This window comes from Trichechus manatus, unplaced genomic scaffold (assembly GCF_000243295.1).
Source record: "Trichechus manatus latirostris isolate Lorelei unplaced genomic scaffold, TriManLat1.0 scaffold00176, whole genome shotgun sequence".
NCBI lineage: Eukaryota > Metazoa > Chordata > Mammalia > Sirenia > Trichechidae > Trichechus > Trichechus manatus.
Genome location: NW_004444112.1, coordinates 1,592,395 through 1,616,853, shown reverse-complemented (window position 1 = coordinate 1,616,853; position 24,459 = coordinate 1,592,395). Strand labels below are relative to the sequence as shown.

The 24,459-nt window shown below is 43.3% G+C and overlaps 1 protein-coding gene across 7 annotated transcripts in view; it reads right to left on the bottom strand.

Moving 5' to 3' along the window:
• Positions 1-24,459, bottom strand: part of ATP9B (ATPase phospholipid transporting 9B (putative)) — a 259,916-nt gene that overhangs the window by 12,516 nt on the left and 222,941 nt on the right. For all 7 annotated transcript variants that reach the window (XM_023741212.1, XM_004386907.3, XM_012558598.2 and 4 more), the window contains 6 exons: positions 17,304-17,465; positions 16,240-16,332; positions 11,909-11,992; positions 11,478-11,648; positions 10,546-10,644; positions 8,674-8,763 (listed from right to left, as the gene is read on the bottom strand). In XM_023741212.1, coding sequence (XP_023596980.1) covers positions 8,674-8,763; positions 10,546-10,644; positions 11,478-11,648; positions 11,909-11,992; positions 16,240-16,332; positions 17,304-17,465 — 699 coding nt within the window. The remainder of the gene's footprint in view (positions 1-8,673; positions 8,764-10,545; positions 10,645-11,477; positions 11,649-11,908; positions 11,993-16,239; positions 16,333-17,303; positions 17,466-24,459) is intronic.

Here is a 24,459-nt window from a genome sequence, read left to right as displayed (position 1 = left end):
TCTAGAGAACCCAGCCTAAGACATTTGGTACTGAGAGTGGTTCCAGAAAAACAAAATTATAAGAAGAGTTTTCTAAATTGGTTCTCAAGTCTGGTTAGTCTTACAGATGTTGATGACTCTGCTTCCGGCAGTAAAGAGGGCACTGCTAATCCATGGTGTGAGGTGGCAATACAAATACGCAAAATATCACTACCAGTAGATCAGGTATTGGTGAAAGGCAAGACTATGGGTGAACACATGTGATATCTTTCTACAGTTCTCTAAGAATGAGAAGTATAGGGAAGCTGGTTGGTTGGTCCTACTTTTGCTAGACAAACTGGTGAAAGAAAGAGATGCGCTCAGGGCTTCAGAGTCAAGGCTCAAGTGCCACATAAATGACCTCAAGGCTTCCACTTGTGCTTTGAAAGAAAGCCTTATTTCTTGTAGTAACAGAGCTGAAATTGCCAAAAACCAAACCCAGAGTCCTATTGTAAGAGAGGCTGAATTACAACGCCAGCTCAATCGCCAACCTCAAGAGGTGTCTGAAGTTAAAGTAAGGGCACTGATTGGGAAGAAATAGGATCCTGAAACTTGGGATGGGGACATATGGGCAGATAATCAGGAAGTTGGCGACACTGAGCCCCTAAATTCCACTGAATCCCTCCTGCCAGCCGAACCACTCTCATTTGAAAAGATTACTTCATGTTTGTCTGCTAACCCATCCTGCCCAGAAAAACCATTAGCTCCTCTACTCCCATCTAATGAGATTAGCCCTAGCCCAGCTGCCTCTAAAGAGCCCTTGCCTGAGCCATTGCCTGGGGCATCGCCTGAGGCAGATGCTTTACAAGACAATGCTGAATGTTTTCAAAACAATTCCACACTACTAATTATGGCTTCTAGACCTATAACTAGACTTAAGTCACAGCTAGCCCCAAAAGGTGAAGTACAAACTATGACCCAGGAGGAGGTATGCTACACTCCAAAAGAACTGCTTGACTTTTCTAATACGTAAAAACAGAAACCTAGGGAATATGTGTGGGAAGGATATTAAGGGTGTGGGATAATGGTACAAGGAACATAAAGATGGATCAGTCTGAGTTTATTGATATGGGTCCACTAAGCACAGATTCTTCATTCAGTGTTTCAGCTTGAGAAGTTAGAAAAGGATCTAATAGTTCATTTGGTTGGGTTGCTGAAGCATGAATTATGAGGTCGCCTATACTAAATCAAATTGAAGTACCAGACCTGCCTTGGTATACTGTAAAAGAAAGTATCCAAAGGCTTAGGGAAATTGGCATGCTAGAATGGATTTATCAGGTTAGACTCACAGACCCACACATGGAGTGCTCAGAGGACACACTTTTACCACAAGTGTAAGGAACAAATTTGTGAAGCGAGCTCCAGCATCTTGGCAGACTGCTGTGATTGCTATTTTATGTAAATCAGATTTGACAGTGGGAACTGCCCTAACTTAAGACACCTAACTACAATGGGGCTGATTGGATCCTGAGGCAGTAGGGGCCAAGTGGCTGCACTCAATCGACGAAGATAAGGTGGGTGTGGTTTCAGTAATGGACAGTGAAGTCAAAGCAGTAATCAGAATACTCTGACTTGTATAGACTTACAGCGTTGGCTACTTAGTCATGGTGTCCCTAGGAGTGAAACAGGAAATCTACTAAATATTTACTTGATCTATAAAAACGGATGAATTCTAGGTCAGGCGAACAGCAGTCTAACTCGAATTACCAGAATAGAGAGTCACGGTCTCTCAATCAATTCCCAGATTTGAGCAAGTTTAAAGACCCACAGCCCCTTGAATGAAGGGGAGGCCGGGTCCCCTTGAGGAAGGACTCTAACACACTGTCAAAAATTTCTACTGTTAATCTTTCTCCCAGCCTTCCCCAAAGGGGTCTACGGTCTTTTATGAGAGTGACTGTTCATTGGGAAAAAGGAAATAACCAGACTTTCTGGGGATTACTGGATACTGGCTCTGAACTGACACTAATTCCAGGAGACCCAAAACATCACTGTGGCCCACCAGTCAGAGTAGGGGCATATGGAGGTCAGGTTATTAATGGAGTCTTGGCTCATGTCCATCTCACAGTAGGTCCATTGGGTCCCCGAACCCATCCTGTAGTGATTTCCCCAGTTCCAGAATGCATGACTGGAATAGATACACTCAGCAACTGGCAGAACCCCTACATTGGATCCCTGACAAATAGAGTAAGGGCTATTACGGTAGGAAAAGCCAAACGGAAGCCATTAGAACTGTCCCTACCTAGGAAATTAGTAAACCAAAAGCAGTACCTCATTCCTGGAGGGACTGCAGAGATTACTGCCACCATCAAGGACTTGAAGGATGCAGGGGTGGTGATTCCCACCACATCCCCATTCAACTCGCCTATTTGGCCTGTGCAAAAAACAGATGGATCTTGGAGAATGACAGTAGAGTATCAAAAACTTAACCAGGTGGTGACTCCAACTGCAGCTGCTGTTCCAGATGTAGTTTCATTGCTTGAGCAAATTAATACATCTCCTGGTACCTGGTATGCAGCTACTGATCTGGCTAATGCCTTTTTTTCTGTACCTGTTTTGAAGGACCATCAGAAGCAGTATGCCTTCAGCTGGCAAGGCCAGCAACAGACCTTCACTTGCCTACCTCAGGGCTACATCAACTCTCCAGCCCTATGTCATAATTTAGTTTGCAAGAAACTTGATTGCCTTTCCCTTCCATAAGACATCACACTGGTCTATTACATTGATCACATTATGCTGATTGGACCTAGTAAGGAAGACGTGTCAATGACTCCAGACTTATTGGTAAAACATTTGCATGCTAGTGGGGAATAAATCCCACACAAATTCAGGCACCTTCCACCTCAGTGAAATTTCTAGGGGTCCAGTCGTGTGGGGCATGTTGAGATATTCCTTCTAAAGTGAAGGATAAGTTATTGCATCTGGCTGCTCCCACAACTAAAAAGGAGGCACAATGCCTAGTGGGCCTCTTTGGATTTTGGAGGCAACATATTCCTCATTTGGGTGTGCTACTCCGGCCTATTTATCAAGTGACTCCGAAAGCTTCTAGTTGTCAGTGTGGCCCAGAACAAGAGAAGGCTCTGCAACAGGTTCAGGCTGCCGTGCAGGCCGCTCTGCCACTTGGCTGATATGATCCAGCTGATCCAATGATGCTTGGAGTCGGTGGCAGACAGAGATGCTGTTTGGAGTCTTTGGCAGGCCCCTGTTGGTGAATCACAGCGCAGACCCTTAGGATTTTGGAGCAAAGCCCTGCCATCCTCTGCAGATAACTACTCTCCTTTTGAGAAACAGCTTTTGGCTTGTTACCAGACCTTAGTAGAGACTGCACACTTAACCATGGGACACCAAGTCACCATGCGGCCTGAACTGCCCATCATGAACTGGGTGTTGTCTGACCCACAGAGTCATAAATTTGGACATGCATGGCAGCACTCCATCATTAAATGGAAGTGGTATATACGAGATTGGGCCCGAGTAGGACCTGAAGGCACAAGTAAGTTGTATGAGGAAGTGGCCCAAATGCCCATTGTCTCCACTCCTGTTGCATTACCTTCCATCTCCCAGTTTGTACCTATGGCTTCACGTGGAGTTCCTTATGATCAGTTGACTGAAGAAGAGAAAACTCGTGCCTGGTTTACAGATGGTTCTGCAAGATATGCAGGCACCAGTCGAAAGTGGACAACGGCAGCACTACAGCCTCTTTCTGGAACCTCCCTGAAGGACAGTAGTGAAGTGAAATCCCCATCAGGGAAAGAACCACGACCAGCTGAGGTGCTTGCTGAAGGCAAAGGGAATATGGAATGGGTGGTGGAAGAAAGTAGTTCTTTTGGCACCTGGATGTTCACTCTGCTTGGAAGGAGAAATGGCCAGATGTCTGATGTATACTGATTCATGGGCTGTGGCCAATGCTTTGGCTGGATGGTCAGGGGCATGGAAGGAACATGATTGGAAAACTGGAGACAAGGATTTACGGTGAAGAGGTATGTGGACAGACCTCTCTGAATGGGCCAAAGAGGTGAAGATATTTGTGTCTTATGTGAATGCTCACCAAAGGGTGACCTCAGCAGATGACTTTAACAATCAAGTGGATACGATGATGCATTCTGTGGAAACCAGTCATCCTCTTTTCCCAGCTACTCTCGTCATTGCTCAATGGGCTCATGAACAAAGTGGCTATGGTGGCAGGGATGAAGGTTAGGCATGCGCCCAGCAACATGGATTTCTACTCACCAAGGCCTACTTGGCTACAGCCACTGCTGAGTGCCTAATCTGCCAGCAGCAGAGACCAGCACTGAGTCCCTGATATGGCACCATCCCTTGAGCTGATCAGCCAGCAACCTGGTGGCAAGTTGATTACACTGGACCACTTCCATCACGGAAAGGGCAGCATTTTGTCCTTACTGGACACTTTGGATATCGACTTGCCTTTCCTGCATGCAATGCTTCTGCCAAAACTACCATCCATGGACTTACAGAATGCCTTATCCACCGTCATGGTATCCCATACAGCATTGCCTCTGATCAAGGGACTCACTTCACAGCAAAAGAAATGTGGCAGTGGGCCCGTGCTCATGGAATGGCCTTCTAAAGACACAATTATGGCGCCATCTGGGTGGCAATACCTTGCAGAGTTGGGGCAATATTCTCCAGGAGGCTGTATATGCTCTAAACCAGCATCCAATATATGGTGCTATTTCTCCCATAGCCAGGATTCATGGGTCTAGGATTCAGGGGGTGGAAATGGAAGTGGCACCACTCACTATTACCCCTAGTGACCCACTTGCAAGATTTTTGCTTCCTGTCCCTGCAACATTATGCTCTGCAGGTCTAGAGGTCTTAGTTCCAAAGGGAGGAATGCTCCCACCTGGACATATATCATTGATTCCACTGAACTGGAAGCTAAGAATGCCACCTGGTCACTTTGGGCTCCTTATGCCTCTGGATCAACAGTCAAAGAAGGGTATTACCATCCTAGCTGGTATGATTGATCCTGATTACCAAGAGGAAATCAGATTGATATTACATAATAGAGGTAAAGAAGAGTTATGTCTGGAATGCAGGGGATCCCTTATTACTACCATGCCCTGTGATTAAAGTCAATGGAAAACCACAGTAACCCAATTCTGACATGACTACTAATGAATGACTCAGACCCTTCAGGAATGAAGGTTTGGGTCACCCCACCAGGGAAAGAACCACGACCAGCTGAGGTGCTTGCTGAAGGCAAAGGGAATATGGAATGGGTGGTGGAAGAAAGTAGTTCTAAATACCAGTTACGGCCACATGACCAGTTGCAGAAATGAGGACTGTAATTGTTATGAGTATTTCTGCTTTGTATGTGTGCATCAAATACATTGTTTTCTTCACTTAGAAAATATAAGATGTAAATGGGGCTAGTGCATTTTCAGTTGTACGCATGTTAGTTGTATCGTGTTAGGCGCAAGTATGACTTTATAACTGTCTTTATTCAGAAATTATGTATGGTTTACGGAGACGTGTACATGTGCCAAGTTGACAAGGGGTGGACTCTGATGGTTAAGATTGTGTGTCTACTTGGTTGGGACATGATTCTCAGTGTTTATACGTGATCACTCCCATGATGGGATCTGCTGTGAGCAGCCAATCAGTTGAAAGGGAGTTTCCTTGGTGGTGTAGCCTGCATCCTAAAATAAGCAGAAAATCTGGCTTTTTGCTCGCTCTGGATCCTGCCGCTGCCTCCTATTCATCTGACCTCCGGTTCTTGGTACTTGAGCTATCAGCTTATCTGCCGATCGTGGGATTTGTTGCTCTTCACAGCCTGTGAGCAGGAGCCCTGCTCTCCGGCCTGCCAATCTTGGGTTCACCAGCCCCTGCGGCTACATGAATCAAGAGGAGCCTCTCTCCTGATCCACAGACTTGGGACATACTAGCCTCTCAATCATGTGAGACGTTTCCTTGATATAAATCTCTTTATATATACGTATTTATAGGCTTTACTGGTTTTGCATCTCTCGAGAACCCAGCCTAAGACAAACGGTTAAACAGATGTCTTTTGGGGAGCAGGACAGGGGATGCAAGAGCAGGGAGGGTGAATGTGCTTTTCAACATAGGGTTTTCTCTTCTGTTGACTGGTTATTACATACATGTATTTTTTTAAAAAGAGCAAACAAGTTAATTAAAAATACACACTGAAAAAGATAATGGATTTAACACAAGCAGCTACTTCCCCAAATCTCACTAAAACAACTGTAAGCAGATTTTTTAACAAGGCATAAACCCACAAGGAGGAGGACAGTGAATAACCTGGAGATCAGACAGACAAGGGGTAGATGACGTGGCTGACCTCAGAAATCTTCAGCTGAGAACCCACGAAAGGCTCAAGCACTAATGGTGTCAGATACCTCTGGAAATGAGGGTGAAGAGAGATGTAACGTAAAGCAGATCAGCTGGAAATCTGCTTAAAAAGCAGACAGAGCCTTAATTCCCTTCCTCTACTCCAATGCTAGGCAACTTGGGCAATTGTAGTCTCCTACCTTGGCAAAGAGGATATTTATCCTCTGGAGGGGGTAAACTTTAATAAAGTATTTAGACAATAAACTGAAGAGATGAAAATTAGGAAAGAAATGATAAGAAAATTATAGCACCAGCTCAGGAGGTCCAACATCAGTGTAATAGGAGTTCCAGAAAGATAAGGCAGAAAAATCAGAAGTAAGGAAATCATTTATGATTGTTTTCACCTAGAAGGCACACTAAGGTGAAATTATAAAACACTGGGGAAAAAAAAAAGATCCTGCAGGCTTTCAGAAAGAAAAAAAGTTATATACAAAGTGTTCCAGGTTTCTTGACAGCAACACTAGATGGTAGAGGCCAGTGAAGAAACATCTTTAAAACTCCAGAGGAAAACGCAACCTAGAATTCTACACCCAGCCAAACTATCAATCAAGTATGCAGGTAGAATAAAGACATTATATTTAGAAATTTATTAGCTCCAGGGCAAACAAAAAGCAGAAAAAAATGTTCATCAGAGTAGGCTTAGCTGTACTGTACATAATGTTTACACACTTCTAATAATATAAACCACTGAAAACTGATCCCTCAGAACCATGGTTTAACCATGATGGTAGGAAGAGGACAAAATCCTCATCTTGCACATCAGGAACTAAATCATAAATAGGGAGGGAAGTGGGAGAGGGATCATAGGACAATCTGACTGTTTACACTGTGCACGTGCCTATATAACCCTGATAAAAATAAAACTTCAAAACATACACACACAGTAAACACAAGTGACACCAACACTAAATCGTGGAAAACAAAACGTGTCCTTTAGGCTGGGAAACAGCGGATCCGGTGTCTTCTCATACGGATACTATGGTGAGAGAACAGGACCACTTACAATGCCCGATATATGCCCAGACTACAGAGGGTGTCATAGATTGAGTTGTGTCCCCCAAAAATGTTTATCAGTTTGGCTAGGCCATGATTCCCAGTATTGTGTGACTATCCACCATTTTGTCACCTGATATGATTTTCCTATGTGTGGTAAATCCTACCTCTATGATGCTAATGAGGTGGGACAGGCAACAGGTATGTTAATGAGGCAGGACTCAATCTACAAGACTGGATTGTGTCTTCAGCCAATCTCTTTTGAGATATAGAAGAGAGAAACAGGGGGACCTCATACCACCAAGAGAGCAGCCCCAGGAGCAGAGCATGTCCTCTGGACCCGGGTTCCTGGGCAGAGACACTCCTAGTCTAGGGGAAGACTGATGAGAAGGACCTTCCTCCAGAGCTGACAGACAGAGAAAGCCTTCCCCTGGAGCTGATGCCCTGAATTTGGACTTCTAGCCTACTAGACTGAGAAAATAAATTTCTCTTTGTTAAAGCCATCTACTTGTGGTATTTCTGTTACAGTAGCCTCAGATAACTAAGACAGAGGGCATATACTTAGGTTTGCTATGAGTTGGAATCGATACGATGGCAATGGGTTTGGTTTGGTTTTATAGAGCCTTAGAAAAAGTGATGGTGTGGGGCAAACTGGAAAGAGAAAAGATCTACTCATTCCACTTTATTAAAAGGGTGAGGGAGAAACGTCGTTGTCTCTTCAACCATCACTGTGAAGGTGCAGGGTTGTTGCTATCTGATTTATTATTGTCTGCAGTCCTTTAAGTATGAAAAGTATTTCACTAGATTCATATAGACACAAAATATTATAAAAATCCTGGAAAGGAGTTCTGTATAACACAGAATCATCCTTTCTTCTGCCCAAGCAAATTTAGTTACTGAAAGTACCAGATGGAGTGTACCAAATTTGAGCTACAGCATGACCTTTTGGTATTAATACAGTGGCAGACTGAAGAGAGCAAGCCTTCTTTGCTATTTCAAACTCCTCTCCCCTCGAATCTGGTACTATTAACAATAAGCATGAGCCCTAGGGCTGAAACAGAACTTTGAATAAAACTAAAATAAACCAGCCTCTAAGATATTAAAGACTAAATGATCAGTCTGACATTGCCACTGCATTTTTTCAGGCTTGTACAACTGCTCACCAGAGTAATACTTACCTGACAGTAATATATTAAAACTATTTAAAAATAGAAGAGACTGGCATGATAGCACATCTGAACTCAAGAAGTCCTTGGAACTCTAGACATTCATCTGGTCACAGACCAGCCCTACCTCCAAGGAGTCCCCAGCGATGACCAGTGCACAGTCGTGCTTCCTTCGGAATGCGTTGAGCTCCAAATGGGCCTCACCTCGATTTGTTACCTTTGTGAAGGAGAAAAGTGTCCCAATTAACACGTTGTCTCAATTAGAAGCACTGACACATAAGACCTCATTTAACGAATCAGAAGATCTTTTAGATACATTATCTAAAACCAAAAGGTGTTCTACACATGAAGTCCTCTTTCAGATTTCTCCTATGGTGCTGGGGGTGAAGACCTACTTATTTCATAGCAATTATCTTCTGATTTGTGGAATTCAAAGCAGGACAGGTACACTGTGAAGTATAGCAAGACACAGAGGAGAGAAGACACTCCCTTGTCAAGAAGCCGGCACATGTTCATGAAGTTCAGATAAAAGGGCACTATGAGCTCATCATTGTCTTCACAGTTAGAGAAGACCACTGGGTTTTAAGACATACTAGTAAGGACTGACTGAAATTTCTCCAGCCCTTTGCATGAGATTAGTGTTTACCAGAGTGACAGGCAGGCAGGTGGTGGGTGGGGCACAGAGCTTTACATACTAATATATGAGAACACCAGAGCCCAAGGAAGCTGAGGTCTGCACTGCCAGGCATCAGGTTAAGAGACAGAATTATCTAACGTCCAGGTTTTATTTAAATATATCATTTTTCATAACATGCAAAGTGATGCAAAATACTTTTATAAAATTGCTCCTGCTGTCTTTGCCATGGGTTATGTTTAGAATCTGAGGGATTAAACGATTTCAAAGAGTAAAACCAAGTTATAATCTTATACTTTCATTAATTTTAGAATGAAGATATTTCAGAAACTGATACACTGGTTTTTGACATTCTTTCTGTAGAGATTTTTATGGGGCATAAAAGATACATCATAGGACTATAATAAATTAAAAGTTTCATGTGGTCCAAATTAACAATCTCAGACTCATCTTTAAATAGGTAGATTTTATTGTGAAAAATTTAATTTGTGGTGCCATAACACTGAAAAGTCAACAAAAATTGATCTGAAGTTTTATCAGAAGCATTAATAATTTAATTGCAAATAGTTGTCTGTAGGGCCTAATTTGTGATTCTGATGCTTCAGCGCAAACTACATTTACATGTAAATTATATTCAAATAATTGTTTCTGTAGGTGCAAGTGGTTCATTTGGAACAGACACAGACATATAATGTCTGTTCACCACCATCAATCACAACCCAAGAAATTTTTATTTTTTGTTTGAATTAAATTCAGTCATAACTAATACATACAGTAAACACATAAATTTAGATCATTTCTATTAATTTTCTTTGAGCTAATTAAGGAAAAACATTTAATTTGAAAATGGTGGTAGATTAAAAACACTCCTATTTTGTGTTTAGAGCATATTTCACAGAAGTGGCTTTTGGATCCCATGTAAATGCACATAACAATGGAAAGACATAATTCCTATCAGTACACGTTTTTATAAGTTCATAGAAAATGACTGCAGTGTGTCTATTTTAAAACAGATATTTAAAACCAAAAAAACAAAAAAAGAAACCAAACCTGTTGCCACTGAGTCGATCCCAACTCATAGTGACCCCACAGATACTTAGTCGTTATTAAATAATACCGCCAGTATAACAGAAAAATACTTCGAATTACAGCTTGTGCCACAGAGCAGCTTTCTGATCGCACTGAATGTAAGTAACTAATGGGAATTAATTTCTCATTAATATAGATTTTTATAAATTGAATGATATTTCTTGTAAAAACAGATACTAGTAATTAATACAAGCATAGACATTCTCACAAAAACAAGCTTTAGTTGGGAGAGAAAGCATTTACTAGAAATTCAAAGAGACTTGCACACACACTCACTGGTCTGAAAACATGAATGTCCTGCGTCCGAGACACTAAATGTGAACTTTTGGCGATGCAGGTGGCTGTCTCGAGTTTGTCGCCCGTCAGCATCCATATCTGCGAAATGATTTAAGCTGGTGAATGCCGAGACACAACCACTCTCTCCTCTCTAACAAGGTCTGCGTCACGTGCAAGGTAAAAGCAGCAAGGGCAGAGAGGACTGTAGGCTTGGCAGCTGGACTCTGGCAGCACGAGAACAGCCAAGCCCGGGGCTCAGTCCCAGGTCCAGTTCAACAGGACACCTCCATGCAGCAGACACAAATGCCTACTTAGCCCCTCCTGCCAGACAAATGGCCCCCAAAATGATCCTATGGTCACGGGCTTATAGTTAGCAGCCCTTTAAGACTTGGCACAAATACCCAGAATGTGCATTTGCTCACTAAGCTTAGATGTCTCTGGGAGGAGAGGCACACGTTTCTGGTGGACCCCGGGCAGGGACGTCAGGCACTGGGGGAACGTGGCAGAGACATGCTCACTGTGCTCCCTTTGGCACCTTTCAGATGTGCAACAATGCGAACGTGTTACTTCCTCAAAAATATAAATGAAATAAATAAATAACGCAGGTTTTGGAACAACCCTAACTTTAGTATGTGGTTTTTGTCAAAAATAGAAAGATCTCAAGTACTTTTAATGTGGCACAACTCATAGGTACACCACAACCTAGAGTGTGCTCATTCACACAGACCCATGAGTGAGTGCTGTTGACTAGGTCTGGGGCCCTGAACTGGGGGCTAGGACCCCACAGTCTGGAGGAGCCCCGAGCAGGGGGCTGGGACCCCACAGTCTAGAGGGGCACCAGAGCTGGGACCGTCTCATGGCATGGAGAACAGTGCCTCGAGAAGACAGCACTGCTGCTCACAGCACCGCTAACCCCCAGGCAAGGCTCGTACCTTGATGCCTGCGTTCCTCAGCATCTCCAGGGTGGGCCGCACATCTGCCTGCAGCTGGTCTTCGACCCCGGTGAGGCAGAGCAGCTCCATCTCCCGCTCCAGACTCTCCACCACCGCGGCCACCTTGAGCGCTCGGTCGTGCAAGCTCAGCTTGGCCTGGCTGTACCGGCTCTGGGGGGGGCGGAGGGGGGGAGGTGCTGTGAGCACCTAGACCTGCTCTGGGTGGGGGCCATGAGCACCTAGGTTTGTGAGCACAGGGGAGTGAATAAGACTAAGTGGGGGGATAACTTCTGTGTTTGGGGACTCCATGAGCTGAGCTGACTGGGGCTCTCACAGAGGACACAGGCCATGTCCGCTCACTGGAAAAAGAACTACCTTATAATCCAAGGAACGCTCAGCAGGGATGAAACACGACTGTGAACTGCACGCACCTCGAAATCCTGGTACTGCTCTTCAGTTAACGACTTCTTGGCAACCACGAGAGTGCGTAACCCCTCCCGAGCCATGTTTCCACACTTGGAAAGAGACAGAAATCACAGTCACATACAGGTTACAGCACGTCCACCGTTACTGGGTAAGTTCAAGTTGGCTCAGTGGCATTTACTGATACTGTTCTCTGTACCGACACCCATTTTCCTGATCCAACACCTTTTACTGACAACTCCTTGTCACAGGATAGTTCTTCTACAGCACACAGCCATTTAAGACAATATTGTGAGTACTTGTCTAATGCCCACCAGTGGCCTCCCCAGGCTGTGTGACCAGCACACAGAGGCGTGGGAATGGGCTCTACCTGCCCCATACTAGCTCTGTGTCCTTGGGTCACCACCTACCTTTCTGTGCGTCAGTTTCCTCATCAGTAAAATGGGCTGTCCTGGGGACTAAGTCACCCAATCTGTGTAATGTGGTTATGCCAGGCCTTGCCATTACCCGAAGTTCCATGGGGTGCAGGGTCCAGGGTCCAGGGAAGTGGGACAGCCAGGCTCCAAGGTACTTGCCAAATAAGTGACTCCCTCTCAAATGTCCTGTTGTGGTGTTGTGTGCCGTCGAGTCAATTCTGACTCAAAGCGACCCTATAGGATAGAGTAGAACTGCCCCATAGGGTTCCCTAGACTGTAATCTTTACAGAAGAAATGTAATCTCTATGGAAGAAATGATTTCTAAGGGTGGCTTGAGAAAACAAAGTAAAGTATTACAATGAAATGTGCAAAAACCTGGAGTTAGAAAACCAAAAGGGAAAAACACGCTCAGCATTTAAGCTGAAAGAACTAAAGAAAAAATTCAAGCCTCAAGCTGTAATAATGGAGGATGCTATGGGCAAAATATTGAATGACACAGGAAGCATCAAAAGAAGATGGAAGGAATACACAGAGTGTCACTGTACCAATGTCCAACCGTCTCAGGAGACAGCGCATGATCACAAACTGATGGTACTGAAGGAAGAAGTCCAAGCTGCACTGAAGACACTGGCAAAAAACAAGGTTCCAGGAATTGACGGAATACCAACTGAGATGTTTCAACAAATAGATGCAGCACTGGAGGTGCTCACCTATGTCAAGAAATTTGGAAGAGAGCTGCCTGGCCAACTGATTGGAAGAGATCTATATTTGTGTCCATTCCAAAGAAAAGTGATCCAACAGAATGTGAAAATTATTGAACAATATCAGTAATACCACAAGCAAATAAAATTTTGCTGAAGATAATTCAAAAGCGGTTTCAGCAGTACATCAACAGGGAACTGCCAGAAATTCAAGCTGATGTCAGATGGATATTGGCTGAAAGCAGAGAACACCAGAAAGATGTTTATCTGTGTTCTACTGATATGCAAAGGCATTCAACTGTGTGGACTGTAACAAATTATGGATAACATTGTGAAGAATGGGAATTTCAGAAGACTTAATTGTGCTCATGAGGAACCAGTACTTAGACCAAGAGGCAGTTGTTTGAATAGAACAAGGGGATACTGCGTGTTTAAAATCAGGAAAAGTGTGTGTCAGGGTTGTATCCTTTCACCATACTTATTCAATCTGTATGCTGAGCAAATAATCCAAGAAGCTGGACTAATGAAAGAAGCTGGACTATATGAATCAGGTTGGAGGAAGACTCATTAACAACCTGTATATACAGATGACACAACCTTGCTTGCTGAAAGTGTAGAGGACTTGAAGTACTTACTGATGAAGATCAAAGACTACAGCCTTCGGTATGGATTATACCTCAACATAAAGAAAACAAAAATCCTCACAACTGTACCAATAAGCAACATCATGATAAACGGAGAAAAGATTGAAGTTGTCAAGAATTTCATTTTACTTGGATCCACAATCAATGCCCAATGAAATAGCAGTCAAAATATCAAATGAGGTATTACATTGGGCAACTCTGCTGCAAAAGATTTCTTTAAAGTGTTAAAAAGCAAAGATGTCACTTTGAAGACTAAGGTGCACCTGATCCAAGCCATGGTATTTCCAATCGCCTCGTGTGCATGTGAAAGCTGGGCAATGAATTAGGAAGACCAAAGAAGTGATGCCTTTGAATTATGGTGTTGGTGAAGAATATTGAATACACCATGGACTACCAGAAGAACAAACAAATCTGTCTTGGAAGAAGTACGGCCAGAACGCTCCTTAGAAGGGAGGATGGCAGGACTTCCTCTCACGTACTTTGGGCATGTTATCAGGAGGGACCAGCCCCTAGAGAAGGACATCACACTTGGTAGAGGGTCAGTAAGAGAGACGAAGATCCTCAACTGATGGATTGACACAGTGGCTGCAACGATGGGCTCAAGCATAGCAAAGATTGTGAGGATGGTGCAGGACCAGGCAGTATTTCATTCTGTTGTACACAGGGTTGCTATGAGTCAGAATTGACTCAATGGCACCTAATAACAATCTTTAAGGGAGCAGATCACCAGGTCTTTTCTCCTGCAGAGGGACTGACGGTTTGAACTGGTAACCTTTTGTTTCCTAGCCAAGTGCTTAACCACTATGCCACCAGGGATCCTTCTCAAATGCCCTAGAGGAGCTACTTCAAATCTTGACGACTCTTTGAAAGCTTTTCGGCATTTGTAGTCGATAACAGAGAAAATAATGGTAACGACTTCTTCCTTGAAATTACAAGGAATTTTCAAAACTAGGGCTGAGAGCTTCTAATGAGGAGGGGCAGGGACACTCAGGACTGCAGGAGGTAGCACTGTGGCCTCGGCTGCCAAGGACATAGGGCCATCTATACAGAAGTAAGGCTGCGGCTGCGAACAATACAGGGCTATGCAAAAGTAACTCTGTAGCCTGGCTTCTCCCGTCTGCATGCCCCAGTTTTGACTACTTGTCTCATTTGTAATTGTGTGTCCAGGGTCTGACATCATTTCTGTTTAGAGGTGAGTAGACCAACTGTCTCTATACCTCACCCATCCCAAACGATTAAGTTTTCTTGCGGTGAATATTCTCTCTCAGGTTTTTAAAAATTGGCTCTTTCTGTTACACGATGAGTAAAAAGTGGTTTCTTTTTTTTTTTTCCCCTTAAATTTGGAGATCAGATGCTTATGTCCGAGAACTCTGCTCTGGGGAGCTCACGGACACAGAATGACTCCCTGGATGCCAGGCGGCTCTTTCTCTTATAAAGCGCGAGGCTTTCAGACCAATGGTATTACCACAAACCACTCCTTCATTTTTGCAAAGACATTGGTGGAGGATCAAAAGGATTCTCCATGCAAAGAAAACATAATGCTGATAAAATAAATGTACGCAGGATTTTTAAGAAAGTTATCTTTGTGACAATCTGGCATTATCTGTCTTCTGCGAGACACTTATTGATTTGACCTCATAAAGCTAAATAAATTAAACAAGTATTTTGCAATTAATTGCACGTCATTATGACCGAAAGTAATTTTTATGGCATTTTACTAGGTCTTCGGGGAGTTTAATTTATTCATGTCTCTGATTAAATCAAAGCACCCTGGAGGACATATTGATTCATATTGCCAATACCATTATGAACATGGGGCGGGGGGTGATCACCGTGCGTCCGTATTGTCTGCACTGTTCACGATGCCTGAGAAGATGCCCCAAGAGCAGCAACAGTGCACACAGAGGGTCATGCTGACGATTACCATCATCTTAGTTTTACTTGGAAATCCAATTCTCTGTTAATTCATAAGCTTAAACAAGGCATAATAGGACCTCATGGGCTAAATACAAATCATATTTGTTTAGGTAGATTTTGGTATAAATATAGCACTGGCTATATTTATATCTGATTTTATTTTTTATAAATGAATCCTATGTACAAATTAGCATTAAACTATTATGATTCGGGTTATAAAATAAACACCATATAAAAAAATAACTTAAGCTATATACTTGATATGATTTCAAAATTCTTTAGTGGATGATTACTAATGCTTCCCATTTTCCCACTATTACGTATAAAATATCCCTCATAAGGACCTACTTCTATACATCTGCATGCACTCACACACAAAACAGAAATACTAGCTATTCACACAGAAAGCAAACTATAATCAAAAAGCACACCTATCCTTTCTGCTTCCAAAACTGAGAAGAACTGTAATCATTTCAAATAACTTTGTGGAAAATTCTGCCGTGTTTGGCAATATATTAGTACCCTGGTTTGAAATGTTGATATCTCAAGTTATTCCAAAGATATTAGTGACTACAGGTTATAGGAAGGATACTGTTTTTCTGTCATCTGCTCACCAAACTGAGGAAACACATTTCTGCACAATGCTAAGGACTTGTCTTACCTCCTCTTCCAGCCAGTCGTTGTACTGGACAATAGTGGACATGGCGACATCGGCGCCCTTCATGTAGAATGTGATTTCAGCTGTGGATTCATCCTGGAACAGCATGAAAACAAAGGCGGACGCAGTCAAAAGCATGGCTCCTCGCAACCAAAAAGCTATCCTGGTGCTGCTCCCGTGGTGGTGGTCCCGTGGCGTCTCATGTGGACACAGAGCAGGCAAGGACCAGGATGCTAGCCTGGAGTGCAAGGTACAGCTGTTTGGATCAAGTCTGCTCCATCTATGACGTGGGTGCCGTGTAGACAAGTGTCCCTCAATCCTCACAGCTGGACTTGGTGCATCTTTGTTTAGCCAGCTTTCAAGGTGTATTTTTGGTATTTGCCAAAAAAAAAACCTTAATAGGGTATATTTCAGCAGCTTTATGGTCATAAAAGCATTGTTAAACTCTTTAGCATGCTACTGTTATAACACGCCAAAGAAAACAAAATGGCTGATTTTAAAAATTAACAGCTACTACTTTTATTTACTTTGCCCTCATGTTCCTGGGGAACCTGTTCCCACTGCTATCACTACCAGCAGGCCCACACTAGCTTTTCCGTCATAAATTATTAGTTTAGATTTCATTTAAAAAACTGTAACTGAGTAAATATGTAACATTGACTTTAACTTTTCTTTTAGGAAACTTTTTTGTGTCAGTTTAATGTACTGAAAACACAGGGAGTTTAGTTTGGAGCCCTGGTTGGGCGGTGGTTAAGAGCCTGGCTGCTAACCAAAAGGTCAGCAGTTCGAATCCACCAGCTGCTCACTGGAAACCACCTGGGGCAGTTCAACTCTGTCTTAGAGGGTTGCTATGAGTCGGAATTGACTTGATGGCAATGGGTTTGATTTGTTTCGTTTAGTTCAGCAAACAAACAAAAAGCTGCCCCCATGCACAGACCACATGGCCGTGTGCAGTGAACTCACCCTGATGATGACCCCTACACGTGACCTGCATGGCCGTGTGCAGTGAACTCACCCTGATGATGACCCCTACACGTGACCTGCATGGCTGTGTGCAGTGAACTCACCCTGACAACGATCCCCATACGCTTGTTTTCAGATGTGAAGGGGAACACCTGCAGGACGTGGTAGGTCAGAATCTGTCCGCTGGGTGTCTTCAGCTGCATGGAAGTCAGGTCCCGGCTGACCAGGGTGAGGCCCACGCTCTCTGTCCACTGCACGAGAGCCACCTAGAGAAAAACAGCAACATGGAGCGGTCACTCACCCTGTGAAGGCTGCGTGGAGACCGAGACGAGGTTAGAGAGCTGCCAGCACCGAGACCGCGGTTTTGTAGCCGTGCCAAGTACCCTTTGAATAACGTTTATGCAGGTGAACAAAAAAGAAACATGACAAAACGTCCCCTGATCTTATTTTTAAAACAGGCCGCCACTGATCCTAGGACTCCTGTTGCATTGTGTTCCCTCAGCTTAAGTCACTCTAGGTGTGAGCTCCTTGGAGCCCAGGGTCTCCACACACCAATCAACCCTGGAAACACATTAGTGACTTCTCAAGGTTCTTCCACTCCTGGTTCCACAAATTTCACGCAGGAGTGAACAGTTTGAATCTTTCGTGTTTATCATGATTTTCTATAAAACAGGAAATTAACTGGCAACGTGCACGTGTGATACTCGAGTTTTAAGGGGACAAAACCACTAAGAGGGAGGGCGGCCTGGCTCTAAGCCCGACTCTGTCAGTGAGGTGAGCTGGTGGCTTCGTGGCCAGGCTCTTTGTTTGTCCGAGGCCCACGTTCCTCGTCAGAAGACAGGAGGCGTAGCTGCAGATAGGCTCTAAGACTGAGACAATGCAAGCTAATTCCCAGGCGTGTGGCAGGACTCAAAAGTCAGAGCTATTCTTACTTCAGTTATTTAGTGTTTAATTCCTTCTTAAAATTTTTAAACTATAACTGGAAGAATAATTTCTAAAGTTAATAATTTATGAATAGTATTTTTATGATAGTGTTTTATGAAAAAAATTCGGTTTGTCTTTAAAAATGTTATCTTACAAGAGATTAATTAGTTAAAACATGACGCAGCAGAGGGAAGTCACACGGTGAAGAGCAGATTCCAGAATGCAACAGCAGCCGGAGGATGACAGACTTCACGGGACAGAAGGGCCGGTCAGGTGACCACTTCATCCCCTCGCACTCATGCTCGAGGAAGCCCAGCTGAGGCCCAGGCAGCCACCAACACTGACGTGACACTTGTAACAGGAGACTTCTCTAAGGATTCCAGCCCTGTCGCTGGCAGCCCTCTAGCACTGAAGTCTTCTTGGCTGAGGCCCAGATACAAGCTACCTTACTGTGCCTCGTCTGAGCTACCAACTCGACAACCCACAAGCGTATTAAAATGTTTGTTGTTTTTCTGTACCACTAACGTCGGGGTGGTTTGCGGGGGTTCTGGTTCTGGACTGGGGTTAGACTAGATTACTTTTACCAAGGACACTTACAACGTGTCAAATGTTAGTGAGTCACTGGGGAGACCCAAATTAGAGCTCTCATTGCCTAACTTCCAGTGCATTACTAAGATACCAAGGTACACTGAGATTCTAATATCATGTCACAGATAATACAGTGCTATAATTTAGAGCACTAGCAATATACTCTAAATTATATACTAAAAAAAGACACGTGGCTGTCAATACAAGTGATAACATCTAGGGGGGACAAATTAACATTTTTGCTACACCATTTGAAATGTAAAATGAAAGTGGAACTCTATACAATTTTTCCCAATAAAACTGTAAAAGCTGCAAATGATCCAATACTCCCAAGGTTAATTTTCAATTTGTGCAGTGAAAGGTTACTATTACATTTTGACCTGTAAATTGCATCTTCCTGCTAACACCCTATCATCTCATTGGTGTCGTGCTGCGTCAGGACTTCAGCATTCTATATTTGGTGACTCACATCTGTGTATTATTTAGTTTATGCTTCATTTCACAACCCATTCGAGATAGCAGCTTATAACAAAATTCAGTTTAGCTTCTTATACCTTGCCCAGCATTTCAGACAATTGTTTTTAATCAGTAATCATTCTGAGAATTAACTCTCTACATAATGCCAACCATATTTAAAAAAAAAAAGAGTATTCACATTTTTTACAAGAGAAAGGTGCTTTAATTACTGCTCTCATGCAACGTGCTTAGTATTGGACAGAATTGTTTTTGGTGGTATGAAATTAAGGAGCCTTGGTGGCGCAGTGGTAAAGCACTCGGCTGCTAACCGAAAGGTTGGCAGTTCAAACTCAGCAGCAGCTCGATGGGAGAGATGTGGCAGTCTGCTTCCGTAAAGATTTACAGCCTTGGAAATCCTATGGGGCAGTTCTATTCTGTCCTACAGGGTCACTATGAGTCAGAATCAATGGCAAAGGGCAGTATAAAATTAAGAGCTTCTGGAATTAGGCCTATAACCAAATAACTACAAATGTGAATACTCTGGATAAAAGGATATGTATTACTTTTAGACTACGAGGTGCTTAACTCATACCTGTTTATCTAGTCATACACACGAACCTGGTTATCCTAACCCAAGTCCGATCAATGTAGACACATCAAAGGTACAATCAAATCCCACAGTCTATATACATATATGCTGATTTTCTAGTATGGTTTTCAGTTTTATTATCTCATTTCACTGTTTGTAACTGGGTGAAGAGGACCACCGACATGAACATTTCACACTTTCATATTTGATTACACTAGTGGTGCTCTTCTTAAAGGCTCTCAGCAATAACTCACATCTGCTGATGTTAAACAAATTTAAAGGAGAGAGCATTTCAAAGGGATTGACAGCTTGACTTTATTTTCTTCCTAAAGACGTTTAAGCAATTTATATACATATATATACATTTAAAGCATGTAAGCTCCCTATGAATGAAAGATGAACGCTATCACTAGGAAGTGTGATAAAATTCTTCAAGTGATTCGTGCCAGAAGTTGGGAATTCCCCCTGAAGACTACACACACAGGTGTAGAGAAAATCACTTCCTAAACCAAGCTCCTGCGTCAGAGCCAGGCTGCCCAGTGACGTCCCAGCACTGAAAAGACTGGGGCAGAGCTTCCAAGAATCGGAAACATGATTATAAAAATGGATGGACAGAAATGGAATATGCATAACAACCCCCTTATGCAAATAAGGAAACCCAACAGATATGATGCATTGCTGTTGGTGCTTCTGAAGACCAAGTCCAGGGCTGGGAAATTCATAAAGTACCGTCCTAAAAACAGCACAGTTCTGAGGAGTTAAAGAACACATTTTATGAATTATAAAAACAGTATTTGTGGTAGAATAATTCAGAAAAGGATAGTGATCATGGTTGCAGATGAAGAAGAATGGAATCAATGTCACTGAATTACACATGTAAAAATTGTTGAATTGGCAAATGCTTTGTTATGTATATTTGTACCACAATAAGAAAATGACATTTTCATAGTAAAAAGATCATTTCAAAGGGGGAAAAAACATGTTATTGACATAGAACAAGACAGCAAACAAATTGCTAGGCTAATCATAGAAGAAAATCTTGATTCATTAAGGAAAGAACTTCAAGAATAAGTTTTTAAAACTTGCTACAGATTATGAAACAGTTAACAATACCACCCAGTAGGTGGTATCAGGCCACCTGTTCTGAGCTGTCAGTGAGTTGAGAAGACAGTGACACACCACTGCCCCAGTGTGGTAACCCACCTCTGCCTGCCGAAACCTTGCTGGGCCCTTCACCCCTCCTGGTGGGTGTGGACTTCCAGGGACCCTGCCTGCTGCCCTCTCTGCCTGGACGCTGCCCCCCACCCCCCAAAGACTCTTCCACAGGCCCAGGCTTCCTCCTCCTGTCCTGCTTAACCGCAGAGCCTCCAGAAGGTTCCTGGACCACGGACCTAAATGCTGCATTCCCTGCGCCCGATTACTTTCTCAACCCACTCTCTTCCTTTGTAGTGCCCACCACCATCCACAGTCACGCTGCTGGGTGTTTTTTCACTGTCTCTTTCCCCATGAGGCAGGGACAGCCATGGCTATTTTGTTCACTGCTCTATCCCCGGGGCAGGCATAATGGTTAAGTTTCTTGAATAAATGAAAACTAATAATCTCTCACTTACTTTAAAATGTAAGTGGAAAGTTGAATGGAATATTTAAGACATGAGCAAACCCTTGCATGGAATATTTACCTCAGCACATCCTTGTGTCGGGCACTGCCCAGGTCCTGGGCACAGACAGTGAACAAACAGCTAGTCTGGCATGTTCTGGGGTTTTGAATTTAAGAAATGTGTGTCTCTCTGTTGAAGTTACTACTTTGCGTTTACATTATTTTGCTAAATACAAAATGCACAGAGCTGAAAGAAGTATAAAAGCTTATAATAAATAAATAAAGTGACTCTACGGGTGCTACTGTGTGTTGGGCCCTGTCGGAACAGAAATGACACACCATCTGCTTTAGGATTCCATTTCCAATTCCCTGTACAGAGCAGCATGCACATCCAACCCACAACCAGTGCTCCTCATCCCAGGAATCCACACCCAACTTGAGGTGATAAATCAAACTGAAGTACTGTCCGAATGTTTAGGTCAGTTTTCTTAAATCTTTTAATGTTATCTACATATATGAGAAAAACAGAGGATACGTAATTAAGTCTGGAGAAGTGGTTTACTTGTGGGTTTTCATCAATCCAGACTTGAGACTTAATTTCAATATTTAACAGTACTAAAGGACTAAAAGTACTAAACTACTAAAATACTAAAGCACTAAAGGAACTAAAGCACTTCTGTTCCTCTGCTCTTAATTTCTAGTCTCTGCTATCAGTCTCCAACTGTCCTGATAAAAAAACCAACCAGTTGCTGTCAAGTTGACTCTGACTCATGGCTACCCCATCTCTGTGTCAGAGTAGAACTGTGCTCCACAGGGTTTTCAGTAGCTGTGACCTTTTTTGGAAGATCGTCAGGCCTTTCTTCTGAGGCATCTCTGGGTTAGCAGCCAAGCATATGAACTGCTTGTACCACCCAGGGACTCCATTTTCTTGACAAGCACAGAAGTTCTCTCATTCTTCCTTTCATGTCCCCTTTGTTCTCTGCTGTCTCTTTGCCATGCCTCTCTTGGGTAAGTAACTGTTCTGTCTGGTCATACTGTAGCCTTCTCATAGGACACATGCAGAGGAAGCTAGGAGGGGGCAGGCACTCAGGTAAGCACGTTTCGGGAGCAGTGCACACCTGGCAGCTCACCTTCCAGCTCAGTGTGCCTCACGTTCAGGAGAGAGGGCAGAGAATGGGAATGAGCCTTTGTTCTACTTTCCCCAGACATACACTGGGAGGTACAGGTGTCCTAGCATGCACTTCTCTGTCCACCACTGCCCACCACAGAGCTGGGACCCTGGACACTCCCTGTGAGGCACAGGTGTCCTAGGACACACGTCTCTGTCCGTTATCACTGACCCCAGAGCTGGGACCCAGACACTACATGTGACAATGCAGGTGTCCTAGGACACACGTCTCTGTCCATCGCCTACCACAGAGCTGGGCCCCTTGTGCTTAGTTACTGGTTCTTTGGTGAGACAGAGATGCTGGCGTGACTGCCTCACTGTCTTTCTGGGCAGTTTCATAAGCTTCTGAGTGCGAAGTGGGAGAGTGGAGTATCAGACACTGCCATGTGCTGGCAGGTTAATATGGAAGTTGGTCTAGACATGTAACAGGAAACAACCCCCAGGACAGTTTTCTCTGAAATGTAAAAAGATAGCACAGAATTTAAAAGCTTAGTACTCTGCATATGATGATTTCTCTGATTACTGAGCCTTTAGAAATTCCTAATTAATCACGTGATTACTGCAATAATACAGTGGTAAAAAAAATAAAATGTGAATGTGGAAAGTATACTAAGTGGGTGCCTGGGCTAAATCTCATCCACAAGCCCCCCGGCAACACACTGACATCACCTGCATGAGCGCTCACTCACATGTGTGCCCATTCCCTGCAAGTTGCAGCATGGGAAGGAACATCTACGAGTCATGTCACGCGAAAGGAAACAGAAAACAGGCTAGGTTTTATTACTGATTTTCCTCTATGATCCCATTATCAAGGATCTTCAGAAATCTGTGTGCAATGATTGTTGGAAAGCTAGGGAGAAATTTCCTGGATCACATCAGCAACAACACACACATCCCTGACCTACACCTAAGGATCCATTTCTCACCATGTACTTTATACGGCACAATTTATTTATTTAAAAAATTTTTTTATTGTACTTTAGATAAAGGTTTACAGAACATATAGTTTCCCATTAAACAGTCAGTACACATATTGTTTTATGACATTGGTTAACAACCTCACGACATGTCAACACTCTCCCTTCTGGACCTTGACGACCTTTTTTTTGGTGAAAATATACATACCCAAAGTTACACCATTTCAAAAGTTTCTACATGTACAATTCAGTGACATCGATTACATTCTTCCAGTTGTGCTGCTTTTCTCACTATCCTTTTCCAAATTATTCCATCCCCATTATCTTCAACTCACTGTCCCCTAAGCTTCCCATCAAACCTTTTGAGTTGCTGTTGTCAATTTGATCTTACATAGATAATTCTTTTTTTTTTTGTACCTTAGATGAAGGTTTGCAGAACAAATAGTTTCTCATTAAAAAGTTAGCACACATATTGCTGTAAGACAATGGTTAACAACCCCATGACATGTCAACACTGTCCCTTCTCAACCTTGGGTTCCCTATCACCAGCGTTCCTGTCCCCTCCTGCCTTCCAGTCCTTGTCCCTGGACTGCTGTGCCTCATTAGTCCTGTTTTGTTTTATGAGGCTGTCCAATCCCCGGCTGAACGGTGAACTTTGGGAGGGGCTTCACCACTGAGCTAAAAGGGTGTCTGGGCGCCATATTCTCAGGGTTTCTCCAGTCTGTCAGGCCAGTAAATCTGGTCTTTTTTTGTGAGTTAGAATTCTGTTCTACATCCTTTTCCAGCTCTGACCAGGACCCTCTATTGTGATCCTGGTCAGAGCAGTCAGTGGTGGTAGCCGGGCACCATCTAGCTTTACTGGACTTAGTCTTGTGGAGGCCGTGGTAACTGTGGTCCACTAGTCCTTTGGACTAATCTTTTCTTTGTATCTTGTTCTCTTCATTCTCCCTTGCTCCCGAAGGGGTGAGACCAGTGGAGTATCTTAGATGGCTGCTCACAGGCTTTTAAGACCCCAGACGCT